Below are 19,941 nucleotides of genomic sequence, written 5' to 3' on the forward strand. Positions count from 1 at the left end.
GCTGTTGTTAGCCGTTCGCCAGCCACCAAACCACCGCTGTTTTGATGTCAACAATGGGCAGTATCATCATCTTCAATATTTTAATACAGCTTCGTCTTGTCTTATCTGCAGGTTACATGTTTTGGTCAAACTTCCTGTTACTGATCTAGCTGCTGTAGATGCTTTTGCTGCCTCCGCCATTGCTGTTTATGTTGAGAAGCTACAGCTGGATGTTCCAGACAGCTCCACTCCTGCTACATATCGAAATTTGGTAACAAATGACAAAAATGTATTTGATACTTGATAGTATCGAAGCAGTTCAGTTCAGTGTCATAAAAGTTTTGAAGTTCAGTACCCAGCCCTACTCATATAGTGCACTCTTCTCTGCTATCTCTGTCAATTACGTTATTCCAACAATGTCCAAAACCAAACAAAAATGTTTTTCTGTAGCCACAATCATGAACGCATCAAGATATAGTGCTCTGTAATCTATTGGTGAATTTTAAAGTTGAAAACCTGCGCCCACATGCCACTCGCATAACAGAGAGGGTTTAGTCCAGAGCTCAAAAAACCAATGAAAAGTAAAAAAAGAAAAAAGATTTAACCAGTTGTCTTTAATCAATATTATCTGAATATCTTTAGCTTGCCTAATGCAGCTGCTTTACCTTTCTGCCACAACATGTGAGTCTGTGACAAATATTCTGCCTCACTGTAGTTTAGCACAGCTGGCAGGTTGCAGGATTTAGATTTGGCTTCATTGAGATACATCTGTGAACATTTTTCCTCCCACTGGAAAAGAAAACCAACAGTGATTGTACACTTGAAGAAGTTGAATACTAGAGTCTGTGGCTGACACTGTCTCCATAGAAAAACCTGTTGGTGATTAAAATGTGCATTTATTTTGTATATTTTTACTATATTCTTTGAACCTCCAACCTGTAAAATTGCTGACGTCGTTATCCAGCCCTCGGTCAGTGACAATGTTGTCATTTACCGTCAGGCAGACTTGAGTCCAACATATTTAACCAAGTGAATTCCCAAAGAATTATGAGAACTCACATAATGTAGGGCCATAAGATAACCTAGCAGATGGCATGTTTGTGTTCTTACAACCTTAATTTTTAAATCTCCTTTTTGTGCATCCTACATACAATTGCCCACATGGACATTCAAGTCTATGAATAACAAATGTATAATTATGTATTGCATCTTCAAAGCGTGGTGTTCAAAATCGTCTTCCTAGTCACAAATATGCTTGAGTGTTTTCTAGTGTTGGAGTCTTGATCAGTGAAATAGATTTCATCATTCATGTTCATGTATCTCAACAGTTAATTGCAATTAATTTTAAAAATAAATGAAATATCCGATCATGCATTATCAGACTCAAGTATATATTTCTTCAATGTAACATGGATCTTCTTGGATGCAGCACTAAACCTGTATCAGTAGAGGGCAGTGTTTCTCTGCTACATTCAGTAAAGCTGCAGTAAAGCCTCCAGGCTCCATGATCACGTTATATTGTGTTAAGGTGAAAGTGAAGGGTCATCTTCAGCTTACAGAAAGTTAAACAAGGTAAATATCTGGAAACTCTGCTGTCAAGTTGTCATGGTGACAGGTTTATTTATTTTATGACAGTTTTCACAAACACAGAAGACACAGACCAGTTGGGTTAGGGGGGGTAGAGGACAAGGGGGTAAGCGGGAAGGGGGTAAAGGGTTAAGAGGATAGGGAGTAAAAAGGAAGGGGTAAATGGGTAAGATTGTAGGGGGTAAGAGGGTAGGGGGTAAAGGGGTAAGAGGATAGGGAGTAAAAAGGAAGGGGGTAAATGGGTAAGATTGTAGAGGGTAGAGAGTAAGGGGGTAAGAAAGAATGGGATAAAGTGATAAGAGAGTAGGGGATAGAGAGTAAGAGGGTAGGAGATAGAGAGGAAGGGGGTAAGAGGGTAGGGGGTAGAGAGTAAGAGGGTAGGAGATAGAGAGGAAGGGGGTAAGAAAGAATGGGGTAAAGTGATAAGAGAGTAGGGGATAGAGAGTAAGAGGGTAGGAGATAGAGAGTAAGAGGGTAGGAGACAGAGAGGAAGGGGGTAAGAGAGTAGGGGGTAGAGAGTAAGAGGGTAGGAGATAGAGAGGAAGGGGGTAAGAAGGTAGGAGACAGAGAGGAAGGGGGTAAGAGGGTAGGAGGTAGAGAGTAAGAGGGTAAGAAGGTAGGAGACAGAGAGGAAGGGGGTAAGAGGGTAGGGGGTAGAGAGTAAGAGGGTAGGAGATAGAGAGGAAGGGGGTAAGAAGGTAGGAGACAGAGAGGAAGGGGGTAAGAGGGTAGGGGGTAGAGAGTAAGAGGGTAAGAAGGTAGGAGACAGAGAGGAAGGGGGTAAGAGGGTAGGAGGTAGAGAGTAAGAGGGTAGGAGGTAGAGAGGAAGGGGGTAAGAGGGTAGGAGGTAGAGAGTAAGAGGGTAGGAGACAGAGAGGAAGAGGGTAGGAGGTAGAGAGTAAGAGGGTAGGAGACAGAGAGGAAGGGGGGAAGAGGGTAGAAGGTGGGGGTGAGGGCTGAAGGGAGAAAGGATGTTAGTCCTCTCTCTTCTTCTCTTTCTTCTCCCTCTTAGCTTTCTCCTTCTCTTCCTTCTCCTTTTCTTTCTTTTGTCTTTTCAGGTTCTCCTTCTCCTTCCTGTCATTTTCCTCTTTCTCTTTCTTCTCTCTTTTTTCATTCTCCTTCCTCTCCTTCTCTTCTTTCACCTTTTCTTTCTTTTGTCTTTTCAGGTTCTCCTTCTCCTTCCTGTCATTTTCCTCTTTCTCTTCCTTCTCTCTTTTTTCATTCTCCTTCCTCTCCTTCTCTTCCCTCTCCTTTTCTTTCTTTTGTCTTTTCAGGTTCTCCTTTTCCTTCCTGTCATTTTCCTTTTTCTCTTCCTTCTCTCTCTTCTCATTCTCTTTTCTCTCCTTCTTCAGCCTCTTTTCTGTTTCCCTCTTGGCTTTCTCCTCTTGCTTTTTCATCTGCACCTTCTCTCTGTCTGTCTTCAAGGCGAGCTCCTGAAAAGAGACAAACAAACTGTTACGATCCAATTCTTATTATTCTTATTATTCAAATCAAAATGATCAGCTGATGTGGCGTACCTGAAGCTCAATATTTTTTAGAATCAGGAGCCTCATCTCCTGCTCCATAATTCTTTCTTTGCGGTGCCACTGCTCTTCCGTTTTCTTTCTTTCAGCCATCAGCTCCTGCATCCTCTCACAGCTTGCCTTCTTTTCTTCCTGCTCCAGTGCGAGATGATTCTGCAGAGCATGGTATTTTTCACACCATGCTCTCTGTTGGATTTCGGTCTCTTGCTGGTTGACAATGCTCTCAGCAAGAGCCTTCTCCTTGTCCATCACTGCTCTGACCAGATCATCTCTTTCGAGGGAGATCTGGGTCACCCTCCTGGCCATCTGCCTGCACTCAGTCTCAGATTTTGTTAGACTGGCTCTGGTGGACTCAACCATCTTCACCAGGTTGTCCATGTCATTTCTTGCCATGAACAACGTGGAGACCAAAGAGTCTATTTCGTCCTTCAGACTTTTCTTTTCATGCTTCCAAATGAGCTCCATGGTGGCAATCTGGTTTCTCAGAGCAGTGTTTTCAGAAACCAGCTGCTCATTTTCAGCCTTGGAGCCCAGAAGGGCCTGTCGCAGGTCGTGCTGGACTCTGCTGGATGCAGGATTTTGAGGCTGGGCTGTTCTATAAGACTGAAAGACACAAATATATATGCAGTGTTTTAGGTAAAATACTGTCCTGTCCACCTTTAGTTACACACACAAAGGCCCTGTTTACACCCGGTATCAATATGCGTCTCCACATGCGTCCTGAGTGACCACTTGTGATCAGATCTCACTAAAAGAATGTAGTTACATGCGGCCCAGACCACCTCTGAATGTGGTCTGAGTGATTGGATCTCAATCCAGTCTTTCATCTTTATACTTATTCACAATCGAATGAACCAAAAAATGTGTGGTAAAAGAGCACTGTGGCTGAATAAGGGTACTTTTTCATAAACATAATTATTAAATTGTTAAAAAACAAACATTAAGACAAATAAAATATTTTCATTAAATATGAATTTACATCCATCAATTCATTCACTCATTTAGGCCATTATCTATCTGTTAAATTTTCAAAACACTGAGTGTAATCATCATATGAAATTATGCTGTACAGCCTGTAAAAGCCAAATCTCACTCAAAACAGTTAATGTATACATGTGTCAAAATTCCCTGTGTCATTATTTTAGCCAAAGCAGTCACATTCTGAGGAACTGTTTCAATATGTCAACGGTGTTTGTATATTTCACCTAAATATTGTCACCCAATAGTGAAGTGAAATATCCTCAACAGCCAACAACATAATATCCTTAGAACTCATGGATACTACAGCAACATAAGGAAACCAAATGCCATTTAAGTCTTAATATGAGTCTACCAGTGTAGTGTGTTTGTTAGAAATTCATCCCCTCTCCAGAAAATTATTTACACTAATTGTATTTGTTGAAGCTTTAGTCAAGAGATGAATGAATAAAAGAAAACATACAAAAAAGTGTACCACCAAAAAAGTTTGCACAAAAGTGTCTCCTGCTAAAGAAATCTGACCTTTTGTCTTGAGTTGTTACTTTTATCCATTTCGGCTGGAGTTAAAGTTTCGGTTGTAGTAAATTGTAGTTACTTTCGATAGTTGGCGCTCTGTTCTCTCTGAGAGATGCGTCTATGTCCGATTTCACGTTGTAAGTGACTGGAGTTTAACAGGAGGGTTTATTTCAGTAGAACATTCTGTGTTCTGTGTTTGTAGTGTCACAGAGGGCCCGGAACTTAATGATGTCATAAGCATCATGTCATGTGACAAACCTTCACTTGTCTCACTTATCAAATGACATGTTTTGATTTAAACCTTTTCACTTTATAGACTTAATGCTTTCTACTTGACAAATAAAAGTGCAAAAATCACAACTGCAGGTTGACACTCATAACAACAACATATTATATAGTCACGTAAAGTATTTTAAAAACCTAAAAGTGACTACAGTAAAAATACTTCAGTGTCCATGTGAGCAATTTTATATGTCTTAATAATATTAAAGATAGGTTTTAACAACACTAACAGGCCATCTGCTTTCTTTATTACCTGTGACAAAGTGTGTACTGATTGAGTACAGATGTAGGTCAATGAGGGAGTGTACCTTAATTTCTTTGGGAATTCATTCCCTTTTTTTGCTTCTGAGATCCAAAAAGCGCTTTTCCTTTTTGTTGTTTATCATAGATTTAATCAGTTGTTTATACAAGTAAAATCACAATTGACCAGATATTTAGGAGAAGATGTAATCATACCCAGGTTGACAGAAACTGAGCTTAAATTAGAATTAATTGTCAGACAGAAGGACAAAATTGCATTGAAATTTGTGTTTGATGTTTATGATGAGTAACAGTAAGTGTGGAAAGTCATAATGGATGTTGTTTGTAAAATAACTTCTTTCCCCAGAATTTTCAGACATACTCCTGAAGAGACATAAATTGTCCATGTTTGTTTATTACTCTTTTGGATAGATGGCTACTATACTTTATTTTGTTTAGTTTAGCTTCTAGACCCTCATCTCCAGGGACAGACTAGGAAGAAAAATCTGGCCCTTGATATTTTAGTCTGGACCAGCCCCATTTTAAAACAATATTAGGCTATTTATAACATATAGGCTAAGCAATAGATATCAAGCTGACACTCTAACAACAGATGTACTTACAGGGTTTCATAAAATAATGTAATAGTGTAGATACAAATATACACGTGTACACTGGTATGAAATATACTATCTATTATAATATCTATTTTTGACAAGAATCAGGTAAGACATAGATATAAACATACTGAAGTTTTTAAATTATGCATCTGGATGTATCTCAAACATATGGTCAAATGAAAAAACTGAGTTTCACACTAACGTCCTGTGTTAAACCATCAAGGCTGTGCAAGTTACAGGCCAACTGCCTCATGTTTTGTGTTCTGCTGGCAGGACCTGGTAAGCGACTCCGGTGCAGTGGAGGAGAGGGCAGCACTACTGCCACATAGAGTCTTTGGTGAGGTGGAGTAGTCCTTCCTCAGAGACTCCATCAGGGCTGATGTGCTGTGGGAGATAAAAATATTTAGATCACATTCAGTGATATAATATTTAATACATTCACTGACCCAAATAATAATTTAGATTAAATGACTGACTGAAATTGCTAACTGGTGGATGATGGCTGGCCTCCACAGCTTCAGGTCCTCCACTCCCTCTCCTTCATGCCTGCATCTAAAGCCTCCCTGGACTGGTTTCAGAACATGAACAATATGTTGAAAAGAAAACATTAAAAAAAGTCAATTTAAACTAAACTACAAACATCAGGATACAGTTTTTAACAACATGCCAGGCATAAAAGAAATGTTTAAACTAAACTACAAACATCAGGATACAGTTTTTACCAACATGCCAGGCATAAAAGAAATGTGTTTTTCCTTCTGGATACAATATTTTAAAAAGATGTCGGATATCAAAGGAACTGAAGATGTTTACATGATGTTGAGACATCATCAGATGTCTCTGAACAATCAGCTGGCACACTTTGTATTTATTCGTTATTTCTTGATACCTCTACCTGCTTCTGAAGATGGTTTCAAAGTAACAGAGAAAGCTGCAAATATGTGTCTCTCCTTTTTGAGAGTAACTCTTATTTTACATAACTGTGCAATGTCATATGTACACTATTATGCTGGAGAATATGGTGAAGGTCAGTCATTATTAATTGTGTGATATAGAACAAATGCTCTCATTACTGCAGCATCTCCCAAAACCTTATGTTAAAGCTACATAACACCAAATGAGGATGAAAATTACAAATGTTTTAGCTGAGCAAACAGAATATCACCAAGCTATGTAACTGTACACCAGGATCCTGTGTTTGATAAATCAATAACTAACGTCATGCTGTGTCAAACAGTAACCGCATTAACAAAGTAGGATGCTAACAATGTTAGCTAACTAACGTTAGCATTATACCTCATACACTGGTGGTTTTACAAGTTAGTTATGCTGCCTAACAACAATAAACACACATTAGATGTTACTTCTCAATTCAAGCCATAATGCTGTCTGATTTGGAAGTTAAAGATTAAACAGTTAGAAAAAAGTTCATGTCTTTGATTAGCTGTATCTGTGATGATCTGCAGTCAGTGTGGCGCTGCTGCTGAAAGCGGAGCTGATGAGGCAGCTGTGTGTACCAAAGGAACCACATAAGCTACAAGCCTCACACAGTCCTGGCTTCGACATCCCATCCTGAACTTCATCATATTACAAATAACATTACCCTCCTGTCTAAAGTGAGCCCACACACAACCCCGTTCCTCCATCACAGAGGCAGCAGTGAAGTCTGTCTCTTCACCTGCACGAAAACTAGCTGCTTTTTGTCCTGCTAGGAAAGTGGACTTTGGTCCTAACAGGCTGGAATTTGTGCGGTCTGCACAAACACCATTATTTATGATGATGAAAAATGATAAGATGCAAAACATAACTAGTGAAAAAATTCAAACTCACTAATTGACGACTGCTCAGACTCATTGATACCTAGTAACGCACAGTGTACGGGGATTGGTAGAGCAAATCCTTTATGCGAGGTAATGTGATGAGTGGTTAATTTCTGCCTTTATGTTTCGTTAAACTAATAAAATCAAACATTAACATTTCACAGGATAATTTTAATGATACATAAACTGTAAATCCAGTAAAATATTCAACCTGCAAGTTGCTCCTTAAGCAGTGATAGAATAGCATGTCTTACATTAGGTGGTAGAAGACGTCTCATCAGTAGGGCTGGGTATCGTTCAAAAATTTACAATACCAGTACCGATACCTTGACTTTGGTACTGGTTCCTGAACAATACTTTTTTTGATACTAACTTTATGAAATTCATTTTAACAAAAAGAAAATTACATTACAGTACAAATCTTTAGTTTTATTTTTCAGGTCCTTAGCATTTTTACACACTCAAAGCAGTTTCATAACATAAAAAATATAAACCTATTAACTACAATCACTTTCATACTGTTGACGCCATCAAATTAATCTAAGCACAATAAACAATTCAACCCACAATGTCAGCTAATGAAGTGTGGATGTGGCACCCAGTGCTGTGACGGTAATGACATTCAAACTAACCAGCAAAACTCACTAGTTTTAACGTTGATTAGTTTTAAAGAGAAAGTGTGTTGAGTGTCTGTATACAGCTAGTTAACTTTAGCATAAATGGTTTTATCACTTTGCTTTTTGACTGTTGTTTTGCATAGTATATTGCCTGTTGGTAGCTGAGTTAATGGCTCAAAATGTAGCAAGTGGAGGCAGCAGCAGCCTCAACAGAGGCTTCATCAGTTATAGGAGGTTGGACCAAAACATGTAACTTGCAGGTAAGACAAACCGAAGCTGTATTAAAATATCGCAGATAATGATACTGCCTATCGTTTGACATCAAAACAGCGGTGGTTCGGCTGCTGGCCTCGAACAAGCAGTTTTTAAGTGACCATAACACTGAACGTGACAACACAAGAGTCCACAGCTGACGTTAGCTAACATTAGCTAATATTAGCCGAGCCTCACAAGATGCTGTTGTTAGCCGTCCGCCAGCCACTAAACCACCGCTGTGTTGATGTCAAGAATGGGCAGTATCATCATCTTCAATATTTTAATACAGCTTCGTCTTGTCTTATCTGCAGGTTACATGTTTTGGTCAAACTTCCTGTTACTGATCTAGCTGCTGTAGATGCTTTTGCTGCCTCCGCCATTGCTGTTTATGTTGAGAAGCTACAGCTGGATGTTCCAAACAGCTCCACTCCTGCTACGTATCGAAATTTGGTTAAAAAAAAAATAAATAAATAAATAAAAAATGACAAGAATTTATTTGATAGTTGATAGTATCGAAGCAGTTCAGTTCAGTGCCATAAAAGTTTTGAAGTTCAGTACCCAGCCCTACTCATATAGTGCACTCTTCTCTGCCATCCTGTCAATTACGTTATTCCAACAATGTCCAAAACCAAACAAATGTGTTTTTCTGTAGCCACAATCATGAACGCATCAAGATATAGTGCTCTGTAATCTATTCTTGGTGAATTTTAAAGTTGAAAACCTGCGCCCACATGCCACTCGCATAACAGAGAGGGTTTAGTCCAGAGCTCAAAAAACCAATGAAAAGTAAAAAAAGAAAAAAGATTTAACCAGTTGTCTTTAATCAGTATTATCTGAATATCTTTAGCTTGCCTAATGCAGCTGCTTTACCTTTCTGCCACAACATGTGAGTCTGTGACAAATATTCTGCCTCACTGTAGTTTAGCACAGCTGGCAGGTTGCAGGATTTAGATTTGGCTTCATTGAGATACATCTGTGAACATTTTTCCTCCCACTGGAAAAGAAAACCAACAGTGATTGTACACTTGAAGAAGTTGAATACTAGAGTCTGTGGCTGACACTGTCTCCATAGAAAAACCTGTTGGTGATTAAAATGTGCATTTATTTTGTATATTTTTACTATATTCTTTGAACCTCCAACCTGTAAAATTGCTGACGTCGTTATCCAGCCCTCGGTCAGTGACAATGTTGTCATTTACTGTCATGCAGACTTGAGTCCAACAGATTTAACCAAGTGAATTTCAAAAGAATTATGAGAACTCACATAATGTAGGACCATAAGATAACTGAGCAGATGGCCTATTTGTGTCCTTACAACCGTCCTCTTTAAATCTCCTTTTTGTGCATCCCACATAAAATCGCCCATATGGACATTCAAGTCTATCAATGACAAATGTAGTTTTATATGTTGGATCTTCAAAACGTGACATTCAAAATCTTCTTCCTGGTCAGAATTACATCTGAGTGTTTTCTAGTGTTGGAGTTTTGATCAGTGAAACAGTTTTCATCATTCACGTTCATATATCACAACAGTTAATTGCAATTAATCTTGAAAATGAATAAAATCTCCAATCTTCATTCAATATCAGACTCTCGTACATGTTTCTTCAATGAAATTTGCATCTTCTTTGATGCAGTACTAAACCTCTATCAGTAGAGGGCAGTATTTCTCTGTTACAGTTAGTAAAGCTGCAGTAAAGCCTCCAGGCTCCATGATCACGTTATATTGTGTTAAGGTGAAAGTGAAGGGTCATCTTCAGCTTACAGAAAGTTAAACAAGGTAAATATCTGGAAGCTTTGCTCTCAAGTTGTCATGGTGACAGGTTTATTTATGTTATGATAGTTTACAGAAACAGACACAGATAGATAGGGATAAAGTGATGTTTGTAGGTTTTAGGGGGTAGAAGGTAAGGGTGTAGGGGTTGAAGGGAGAAAGATGTTACTCCTCTCTCTTCTTTTCTTCTCTTTCTTCTCTCTCTTGGCTTTCCCCGTCATCTCCTTTTCCTTCTTCTCCTTCTCTTTGTTGGATTGTAACAGTTTGTTACAGTTTGGATTGTAACAGTTTGTTACAATCCAACGATTTATAATTCAAATCAAAATGATCAGCTGATGTGGCGTACCTGAAGTTCAACATTTTTCAGAATCCGGAGCTTCATCTCCTGCTCCATTACGCTTTCCTCGTGGCGCCACCGCCCCTCCAATTTTTTTGTTTCAGCCTGAAGCTCCTGCATCCTCTCATGACTATTTCTGGCCTGTTCCAGTGTGAGATGACCTTCCAGAGTGTGGTATTTTTCACGCCATGCTCTCTCTTTCTGGTGGATTTCGGTCTCTCGCTGGTTGATCTTAACCATGGTCTCAGCAAGAGCCTTCTCTTTGTCGATCACTGAGGTGAGGACCAGATTGTCCTTTTTCAAGGGAGATCTGGGTCACCCTCTTCTCCATCTCATCCTGCAGAGTCTTCAGCTCTGCAGCTGCTTCCTCCATCTCACTGACCTGTTGGCACTCTGCCTTCCAGTATTTTGTGACCTTCTTAGTCTCCATCTCCTGAAGGCGCATGCCATGAACAAAGTAGAGAAAAAGAGTCTGTTTCGTCCAGTAGCTTCTTCTTTTCCTGTATCCATCTGAGCTCCATGTTGGCTATCATCTGTCCCAGAGCAGTGTTTTCTGAAACAAGCTGATTATTTTCAGCCTTGCAGTCCAGAAGGGCTTGTCTCAGGGTGTGCTGGACTCTGCTGGGAGTACGCTGGTGTTCCTGCACTCCTTCAGCAAGGCTGTCCTGTCTTGGACGACGTTTGCAAGCAACATCTTCAGGCTACACTTGTCCACAAGACTGAAAGACACAAATATACATGCAGTGTTTTGGGTAAAAATACTGTCCTGCCCACCTTTGGATACACACAAAAAGTCTTTCATCTTTATACTTATTCACAGTTGAATGAGCCATAAAATGCGTTGTTAAAGAGCACTGTGGCTGAATAAGGGTAGTTTTTCATAAACACACTTTATAATTATTAAAATATTTAAAAAAAATATTCAAACAAAACATTTTCATGAAATATTTCACCTAAATACTGTCACTACCATAGTGAAGTGAAATATCCTCAACAGCCAACTGCATAGTATCCATGGAACTCATGAAAACAGCAACATAAGGAAACCAAATGCCTTTCAAGTCTGAATATGAGTCTACCTGTGTGTTTACTGGAAAATTCATCCCTTCTCAAGAAAATGATTTACACGAATTGTATTTGTTGAAGGTTTAGAGAAGAGATGAAGAAATAAAAGAAAGGATCCCTCCCCCTCTACCACACTGATTGGCAGCATAATGGTCGCAATCGTTCTGCACACCAACTGGGTGATGGCCTCGGACTGGCACGCATCACACCTTGCTAACCAAGCTAACCGACATCTGAAATTTACCAGAAATCACCAGTGTTTGTACTTATTGATTCATTGGTTTTATTTCCTCATCCACTGTAGCGAGTGAATCAGCCTGTAGTAAAACCGGGGATAACCGGTGCTTCACCTGTGAAAGACTGGGACCATCCGGATGTAATAGTCCGTGGAGGTGCTGCAGTGTTCGGCTGCACAGATAGGAAACACTTTGGCTAACAGGATGTACCACTCTGTTTGAAAAAACTTTTTCTTCTTCTTTTTGGTTTATAACAGCATTGGCGACCAGTGTATTAGGTGCATTACCGCCACCCTCTACTTCGGACTGTGGACCAAAGATTAAATCCTACACATTGATCCTGTCTGTCTAATAAACTCAAAGAAAACTACTGCTGCACCCACTTGGCAGGTTCATTAAAGTTTTAATGCTGAGTTCCTGAACTCCAGTCTTCCTAAATTCTTCCCTCATATATTGTCTTTCTTGATCATTAGCACAATCTATGATTGCATGTGTAATAGTCTCCTCAGCAAGGTGCGAAAAAAATATGTGCGTATATCGGCATTGGCGATTGGCAAAAATCAGAGTCAAAAAGTAATCGTGTTAAATAATCGTGATCTCAATATTGACCAAAATAATCATGATTATGATTTTTGCCATAATCGAGCAGCCCTACATACAGTATAGGTAGCCTACATTGACTATTTATATACAGTCAATGGTAGCATATTGACAATTGGGACCATGTAACCCCCAATCAGGTGGGCTGTTCCAACACCAAGTGGGCTGCGGTTGGCAGGTTGATATTTTTTTCCCCACACTGCTGGTGGCCTTGCAGCCCAATAGGTGGACTGGCCTATCTGGCATTTGCCAGAATTGCCATATTGCCAGCAGCCTGCTCATCTCACTAAGCTATATATAACCCCTCTGTTTTTTTATTTATTTTTATTTACACGCACAATATGTAATTTCTTCCACTAGGGGTCTGATAAGAGTTTGCTCAGCTTGTTTCTCTGACAACTTAAGATCCAGACTTCTGATGACTAAAATCCTTCATCAGGTTAAAAGATACACTTAAAGATGACCAAGATATAAAAAGTTAATGTGGGATAGTTACATATTAAACATTCATTTATTTTTACTCTGTTATTTTAAATTTTACTCCTTTATTGTCTCTTATTTTTCTTTCAGTTTGCACAGGTATCTGTGTTGGTATGTAAGCAAAGTATGCTTTTTTCCATTTGTTGGAAAAAACAATAAAAGTTCAAGTAAAAAAAGAAAGATTTAACCAGTTGTCTTTAATCAGTATTATCTGAATATCTTCAGCTTGCTTAATGCAGCTGCTTTACCTTTGAGGCTGTGACGAATATTCTGTCTCACTGTAGTTTAGCACAGCTGGCAGGTTGCAGGATTTAGATTCGACTTCATCGAGATACATCTGTGAACATTTTTCCTCCCACTGGAAAAGAAAACCAACAATGAATGTACACTAGAAGAAGTTGAATGCTAGAGTTTGTGGCCGATACTGTCTCCATAGAAAAACCTGTTAGTGATTAAAATGTGCATTTGTTTTTGTCTAAATTGTTAGGTCTTATCTTAGTGATGGTATTCAGCTTGCTACTGTAGAGGCAATTTGGTAAAGACTGCAATGCTTAGGTCATTTTGTGTCAGGATTTTTGTTAACTAAACAAAATGTTCAATGTCCAATAAGGATGTTCAGACTGTGATGATGACCTCAAGGTGGTTGTAATGAGTCTATGTCAGAAAAACAGAACCGAACATGGTTACACTTCTTGTTGACTTGTAGTAAACTCATTCAGTTTCCTGCCTGTTTCACTTTCAGGTGACTTACCTCAACACCTGCAGGTCATGTTCAAGGTCCTCCGGTCTGAAGATCGCATTAAGCTGGTCAGTATAACTAACATTTATTTTCATTATTTGATACCACAAGTGTTGATTCTTTTATTGATATTAGGGAAAAAGTATTTTATTGCAGATCAGTCTGTTTGATCTCAGATAGCAGGAGTAAGCTCTGAGTGTTGTCACAATTTCTGGGTGAAGTGAAGTAAACGTAACACTGCTTGTGTTCCACAGGCTGTACGTTTAGAGAGCGGATGGTCGGAGCGGGTGCGCTACATGGTTGTTATCTACACCAACGGCCACCAGGACACAGAGGAAAATATCGTCCTGGGAATGGACTTTACAGACAAGGACAGGTAATTAATCTCTCTGCCGCCTTCCATTTAGCACATTTGAATCTGATTATTAGATTTGTTTAAAATGTTATTCTTCAATCTTTCTGACCCTCAGTAAAAATTGCTCTATTGGGATGGTGCTACCACTGTGGAGTGATACCAACATACATTTAGATGGAGATGGGTAAGTCACAGTTTGTCCTTGAAGGCAATAAGATTTAGTTGGCCGTATATGAAACACACTCCACCTTGATTGTGACTTAATAGTTTCAGATTTTCAACCCTGGCTCTCCAGCTGCATCCTTGTACATGTCAGACATGTTGTTTTTTGGTTGTTCTCTAGCTTTTGTTTTTACTGACTCCCTGTGGCAGAGGAGTGTATTACATGCATTTTATGTGTGAGAACAGTTCTTGCTGACCTGTTAACATTGTCTCTGTAAGCTAGAGGAATGTTCCACAGATCGGCGTCCTGAATAGTCCCACGAACGAGCCCCAGTCCAGTCTGTGTTTACATCCCCCGGTCTCACTTCATGTCCACCCAAACTAATCTTCCCTCTTCTCCTCCTCCTCCTCCTCCTCCCCATCACCAGAGGCTTCAGTGTGAACACAGCAGGGCGGTCACATGTCTTCAAGCCTGTTTCTGTGCAGGCCATGTGGTGAGTGATTTGTTGATGTTTACCTGGGATTACTTTTGTTTGTTTATGGTGTGTGTGTACTCGTATAAGGACAGTGTTCTACGTTGGATGAGTTATCTTAGACACTTACACCAGGTAGATCAAAACAGTCAGTTTTTAGAGCATGTGTACGACCTTAGAGGTATGTTGTTCAAGTTCATTTGAGTTGTCAGATTTTTTTAATGTCTTACTCAGTTTGCTGCCAGGGCAAATTGGAATATACAGTAAATCAAAAGGCATTATATAATAGTGAAATCAACCCATTTTTACATCTCTTGGAAGATTCTCTAACGGTGAGAAATAGCTGACACTTTTGTCCAACATTGTGGCTTTTTACATGTTAGCCTACTGTAACATAAACAATTTTCTTTAACAAACATATCTAGAAAATGCCTACAATTTGTTTATTTTTCATTCTAACCATATCCACATAAATCCATATACACATAGAGCACAATGAGATGTTATAGTATTGTTTGGAACTACTGTTTCTGTCATCCCTGTTGGCATATGTAAATAAAAGGGTTGGACATTAATCTGATTTTCTTGTCGCTGAAATTTGTGACTTCGTGAATATGTAAATTACAACTTGTAAATTTGTTTGTTTGTTGAGGTTTCTCTGAATTTGTGTGGATGCCATTTATCCCTTACTTTCAGCTTGTCAGTGAGAGTAAGGAGAAAAGTATTGTTACTCTTAAACTGACCGATTCCTTAAATTTAGCAGTGTTCAGTCTCACTCATCTAACAAATTAAAAACTATTTGATAGAAATAACAACTATCAAACACTGGATATTCATTTTCCACTATGTCTATTAGAGCCACTGTTACCATACACTGCCACCTGCTGGTCAGTTATCAGCATTACCAACAAAATAAATCTGCCTTGTTTTTTTCCTGAGATTCCTTATTTGCTCTGTTTCTATCATAATACATCCATAGTGACTTTTGATTGTCAAGCCTTTTCTCTGTGTCCTGCAGGTCTGCCTTGCAGGTCCTCCACAAGGCATGCGAGGCGTCGCGCCGGTTCAACTACTTTCCAGGGGGCATCGCTCTTACGTGGATGGCCTTCTATGAGAGCTGCATCAACTCGGAGCAAAGCTGCATCAATGAGTGGAACACTATGACAGACCTGGAGACCACCCGGCCCGATTCTCCCACAATGTTTGTGGACCGGTGAGACCTTACAGGCTGCTTCTTGTAACAACAGTTTTAGTTAAGAGAAAATGTAGGAAAATCAAGCGTTTACAATACACACACCTGACATAACTATCCCCAAATAGTTTTCACAGTTTCACCTGGCCAAACAGACCAACTGCTGCTGAGTTGCTAATATACCTGGTGTGACCTAAGAATAGATGTTAGTGTTTTTGACTCTGTTGTCCCTTTGTTACTGTCTTTTGTTTTCAGCTGTAGAAACATGAGCAGAGTCACACTGTTATGCTAATTTTCATTCAGGCGGCAGAAATGATGTTTTGACTCCTTCTGTGCAGGCCAACAGAACGAGAGAGAACAGAGTGTCTCATTAAAGCCAAACTACGCACCATCATGACATTTCAAGACCTGGAGAACATCACCTCAAAGGAGGTATGTGTCCCAAATTAGCAACTCACCAATTGATCTAGATCTCTCCATAATACTGTACTTGAAGATTTTAGAAAAGAATACATTTAAAAACATGAAAATATGATTTTACAGTCATTAATTGTACAATTAGAGTCCTGTAATCCCATTTTGCTTGATATCTTTCTTCCTGCATGACAGACCTAATTTTTATGCATTTTGGAAAAACGTATTATGTAAATGTCTTTGTTTTATGTCTTTTGAGTTTAGCACACAAGTATTCCAGAGAAATAATTCAGAGTCACCTTTGTATTTTGCATAGATACAATTTAAAACATGAAGACAAAAATTCAAACAAAAGTATTATTTGATGCATAATTGTGGGAAAGACACTGTGGGCTGTGAAATGTTTTTCAGTAAGTAGGACTAAGGAGGAAAGTTTTGTTCTTCAGTAAAGATCCAGTGTTGTGGGAAGTAAATTGTTTCATCTTTTATCCTCGTCCTCAGATCCGTAACGAGCTGGAGCAGCATATGAGCTGTAACCTCACAGAGTACAAGGAGTTTATAGATAATGAGATGCTTCTGATTCTGGGTCAGATGGACAAGGCTACACCTATCTTTGAGCATGTGTACCTGGTGAGAACAATTTCTTTGTGCCTCTTATTACTTTATGCTACTTTGATGTGTTCTTATATCACTTTTAAAATGTTTTCTCCACTTTTCCTCCATGCTAATACCTAAATAGTGTCACTCAGTGGTTTATATTTACATCACTGAGAGTTTAGTCTTTAACCTTATAGTAAAAGCAATTATTGTGATAAAGTTTGTCTTTTTGCGTCTGTAGGGCTCCGAGTGGAACGCTTCCAACCTGGAAGAACTACGAGACTGCGGGTGAGCTGATAGCTTAACACTAACATAACATGTTTTCCCTGATTTAATCCTAAGTGTATTATTCTTATATTGGAGTACATCAATTATGCATGTGTCTATTTCTATATGAAATGTACTATTCTCTGTAAATAAGGTATATTTATGTTCATGTTAGATCAACTCTAGTTGTATTTCAATAAATGATTTACTGCTTGATGCATTGATCTGTTTCAGCTCTCATTTGATTAAGTCTGTTACTACAAGATAAAACACAACTTAAATCTGTTGAACTTTCCTAACTGAGTTTTCTACACAATTAGTTTCCTTCATAATACAAAATTGTGCATTAAAAACAGCATTTTGAAAACTGTAGTAGAACTGTGTCTTTCTGATCTTCAAAATCCACATGAAAAATGAATCCATGCTGAAGTCTTGACATACAGCTCTTAGTTCAAAGAGCAAGCAAAATGCACTGCATGTATGATTTTAAAAGTGAGATATGCAATGTTACAGCGCCAGTATGAGCCAAATACTATTTGCAGAAAGTGTTGGTTCACATGTCAATATTGCCTTGGCACAGTGCTGTGGTTGTTTTATCTAGTTAGGAAACAGAAATGGAGCTGCACACTGTATTGACAGCACTCAATACATTCAATAAAGCAATATTCCAATCTTAAATCTTAGCTTTTGACAGGCAAGTCATAAAACTATATCAAGTTATCCTGTTCAAAAGACAGGCTAGCCTCTCTATGGCTTTCAGTCAGTAATTTAATGAGTGCAGCAGTGTCTATAGTCTGATTCTCCAAACAAATACACTTCTACACATTTAATGAGTAACAGTTAAACTTGTAAGCCAAAAAAGCTAATGTATTATTGTTTGTTTTGTTTTGTTCTGTTTTTGCAGAGTGGGTTATATTCTGAATGTCACCAGAGAGATTGACAACTTCTTCCCGGGGATGTTCTCTTATCACAACGTCCGTGTGTACGATGAGGATGCTACCGACCTGCTGGCCCACTGGAACGACACCTACAACTTTATTGTCAAAGCAAAGTGAGACCCCACACATAACAATAATAATGTGTTCTTAAAGTGCATTGGAGAGTAAGTGGGGGGGCTGTGAGGGAGAAATAACTGTACAGTATGTACATTTTAAACTGACAGACTATTATCCAAGAAGTGTTTGATCAGAAACAACAGTCAACAGAACTGTGCTTCCACAGCACTTTGGTATTAATAGGGGGAATTTTTCAAGTCATCACAATTTGAGTGGCTTCCATCAAGCTTGCCCCCCAAGTACAAGGCCGTGATCACACAGCACATATTTCTCTTCTGCCCAAAGACACAGTTGTGAGCTGAGAGAGTGGAAAAACCAAAATGGTGCAATCACCCTGGTTGCTATGCAACTGTCTAAGCATGTTAAGCTGAAGTAAAAAAAAAAAAAAAAGATTTATAAAAATAAAAAGGTTAAGGTTAAGGCATGTTAAATGTGGTGTGCTCACAGATGAAAATCAGCACATACACAAATAAACACATCTTTGTATTTCTTGAATTTAACAAAATATCTTACTGTTACTACATGCTTCTGCACACTGTACTAACTACCATCAAAATTATCTATCAAATAGAATATATGTATATAGATATATATATATTTTTTTTTTCTTTTCTGTCCAATAGGAAGAACAGTTCCAAGTGCCTGGTGCACTGTAAGATGGGTGTGAGCCGGTCTGCCTCTACAGTTATTGCCTATGCAATGAAGGAGTATGGCTGGTCTCTGGAGAAAGCGTACAACTTTGTCAAGCAGAAACGAAGTATAGCTCAGCCGAACGCTGGTTTCATGAAACAGCTGGCAGAATACGAGGGAATCTTGGATGCCAGGTAAGCAAGTTTACAGTTTCACTCAAGTTTTCACTGCGCTCAGCAGCTTGCAGTTACCTGGGTGTTTTTTTTTTTTTTTAATTTAAATGCAGCAATGAGCTTTTTACATCTTTAGGGCTGTTACTTGATTATAAAAAGCTGCCTAAAAGCTAGTAGCCATTACTTACATGCAGTAAAACATTATACTGATGCTTTTTAAAGCTTGTCAGTCATTTTCTCCACATGTAAACAACAGTATACTTTGGCTTCACAGTAAACAACGCCACAACAAGCTATGGAGGCCTGAAACCGATGAGGAGGGGTCGGATGATTTGCAAGCCTCCGGCCACTGTGCAGGTGGGGAGGGGACACCAGTGCTCAGAGAGGAGGAAGCCTGGGGAGGCTGCGGGGCGTCTCCCTGCAGGGGTATGGGTCTAGAGATGGAACCTCTTGACTCTCTTAACTACAATTACTACTTCAGACGTTTGTCGGACTCTGCACTAGACAGTGAGCCCTCCACCCCAGTGCGGGGGCCGCCTCTGCTGGGTATGGAAAGAGTTTTCATTGAGATCGAAGACGTGGAGAGAGACGCCCTATTGGAGGACGAGGGCTTCCCCATGGCCCACTTAGCCTTGCCTGGCGAGGGCACGGCTGCTCAGACGTGCGGGCGCCTTGACCCCCTGGAGGACATGAGACTAAGGCTCGAGTTCAGCACTTTGGAGGAAGAGGACGAGGAAGAGGCCAAGAAAGAGGAGGCTGAGATGGCAGCCTTGGCTCAATCACCCGGAAATTCAGAGGGGAGGAAGGCAGGGGAGGAGGCTGAGAGGAGGGAAGAAAGCCGGTTAGGCTTAGCCAATCTCAACACAAACAACAGCAACCGCCTAGCTGCCAAGCGCAGCTGCCCTGCGGCCTTTGACGTGAGTTGAAAAAATATAGTTCTCTACATGTGGTTAAGTCATGTTTTGTGTTAAACTA

The 19,941-nt window shown here is 39.5% G+C and overlaps 1 protein-coding gene across 3 annotated transcripts in view; it reads left to right on the forward strand.

Moving 5' to 3' along the window:
• The window catches only part of ssh1b (slingshot protein phosphatase 1b), a 47,963-nt gene that overhangs the window by 23,157 nt on the left and 4,865 nt on the right, over positions 1-19,941 (forward strand). For 2 of the 3 annotated variants that reach the window (XM_044334034.1, XM_044334036.1), the window contains 11 exons: positions 13,652-13,716; positions 13,903-14,024; positions 14,119-14,187; positions 14,594-14,659; positions 15,657-15,851; positions 16,169-16,262; positions 16,746-16,874; positions 17,083-17,129; positions 18,013-18,159; positions 18,787-18,987; positions 19,241-19,883. In XM_044334034.1, coding sequence (XP_044189969.1) covers positions 13,652-13,716; positions 13,903-14,024; positions 14,119-14,187; positions 14,594-14,659; positions 15,657-15,851; positions 16,169-16,262; positions 16,746-16,874; positions 17,083-17,129; positions 18,013-18,159; positions 18,787-18,987; positions 19,241-19,883 — 1,778 coding nt within the window. Of the gene's footprint in view, positions 1-8,571; positions 10,198-13,651; positions 13,717-13,902; positions 14,025-14,118; positions 14,188-14,593; positions 14,660-15,656; positions 15,852-16,168; positions 16,263-16,745; positions 16,875-17,082; positions 17,130-18,012; positions 18,160-18,786; positions 18,988-19,240; positions 19,884-19,941 lie in introns of those variants that run through there. The other variant, XM_044334037.1, reaches the window with a different exon arrangement.

This window comes from Thunnus albacares, chromosome 18 (genome assembly GCF_914725855.1).
Source record: "Thunnus albacares chromosome 18, fThuAlb1.1, whole genome shotgun sequence".
Lineage (NCBI taxonomy): Eukaryota > Metazoa > Chordata > Actinopteri > Scombriformes > Scombridae > Thunnus > Thunnus albacares.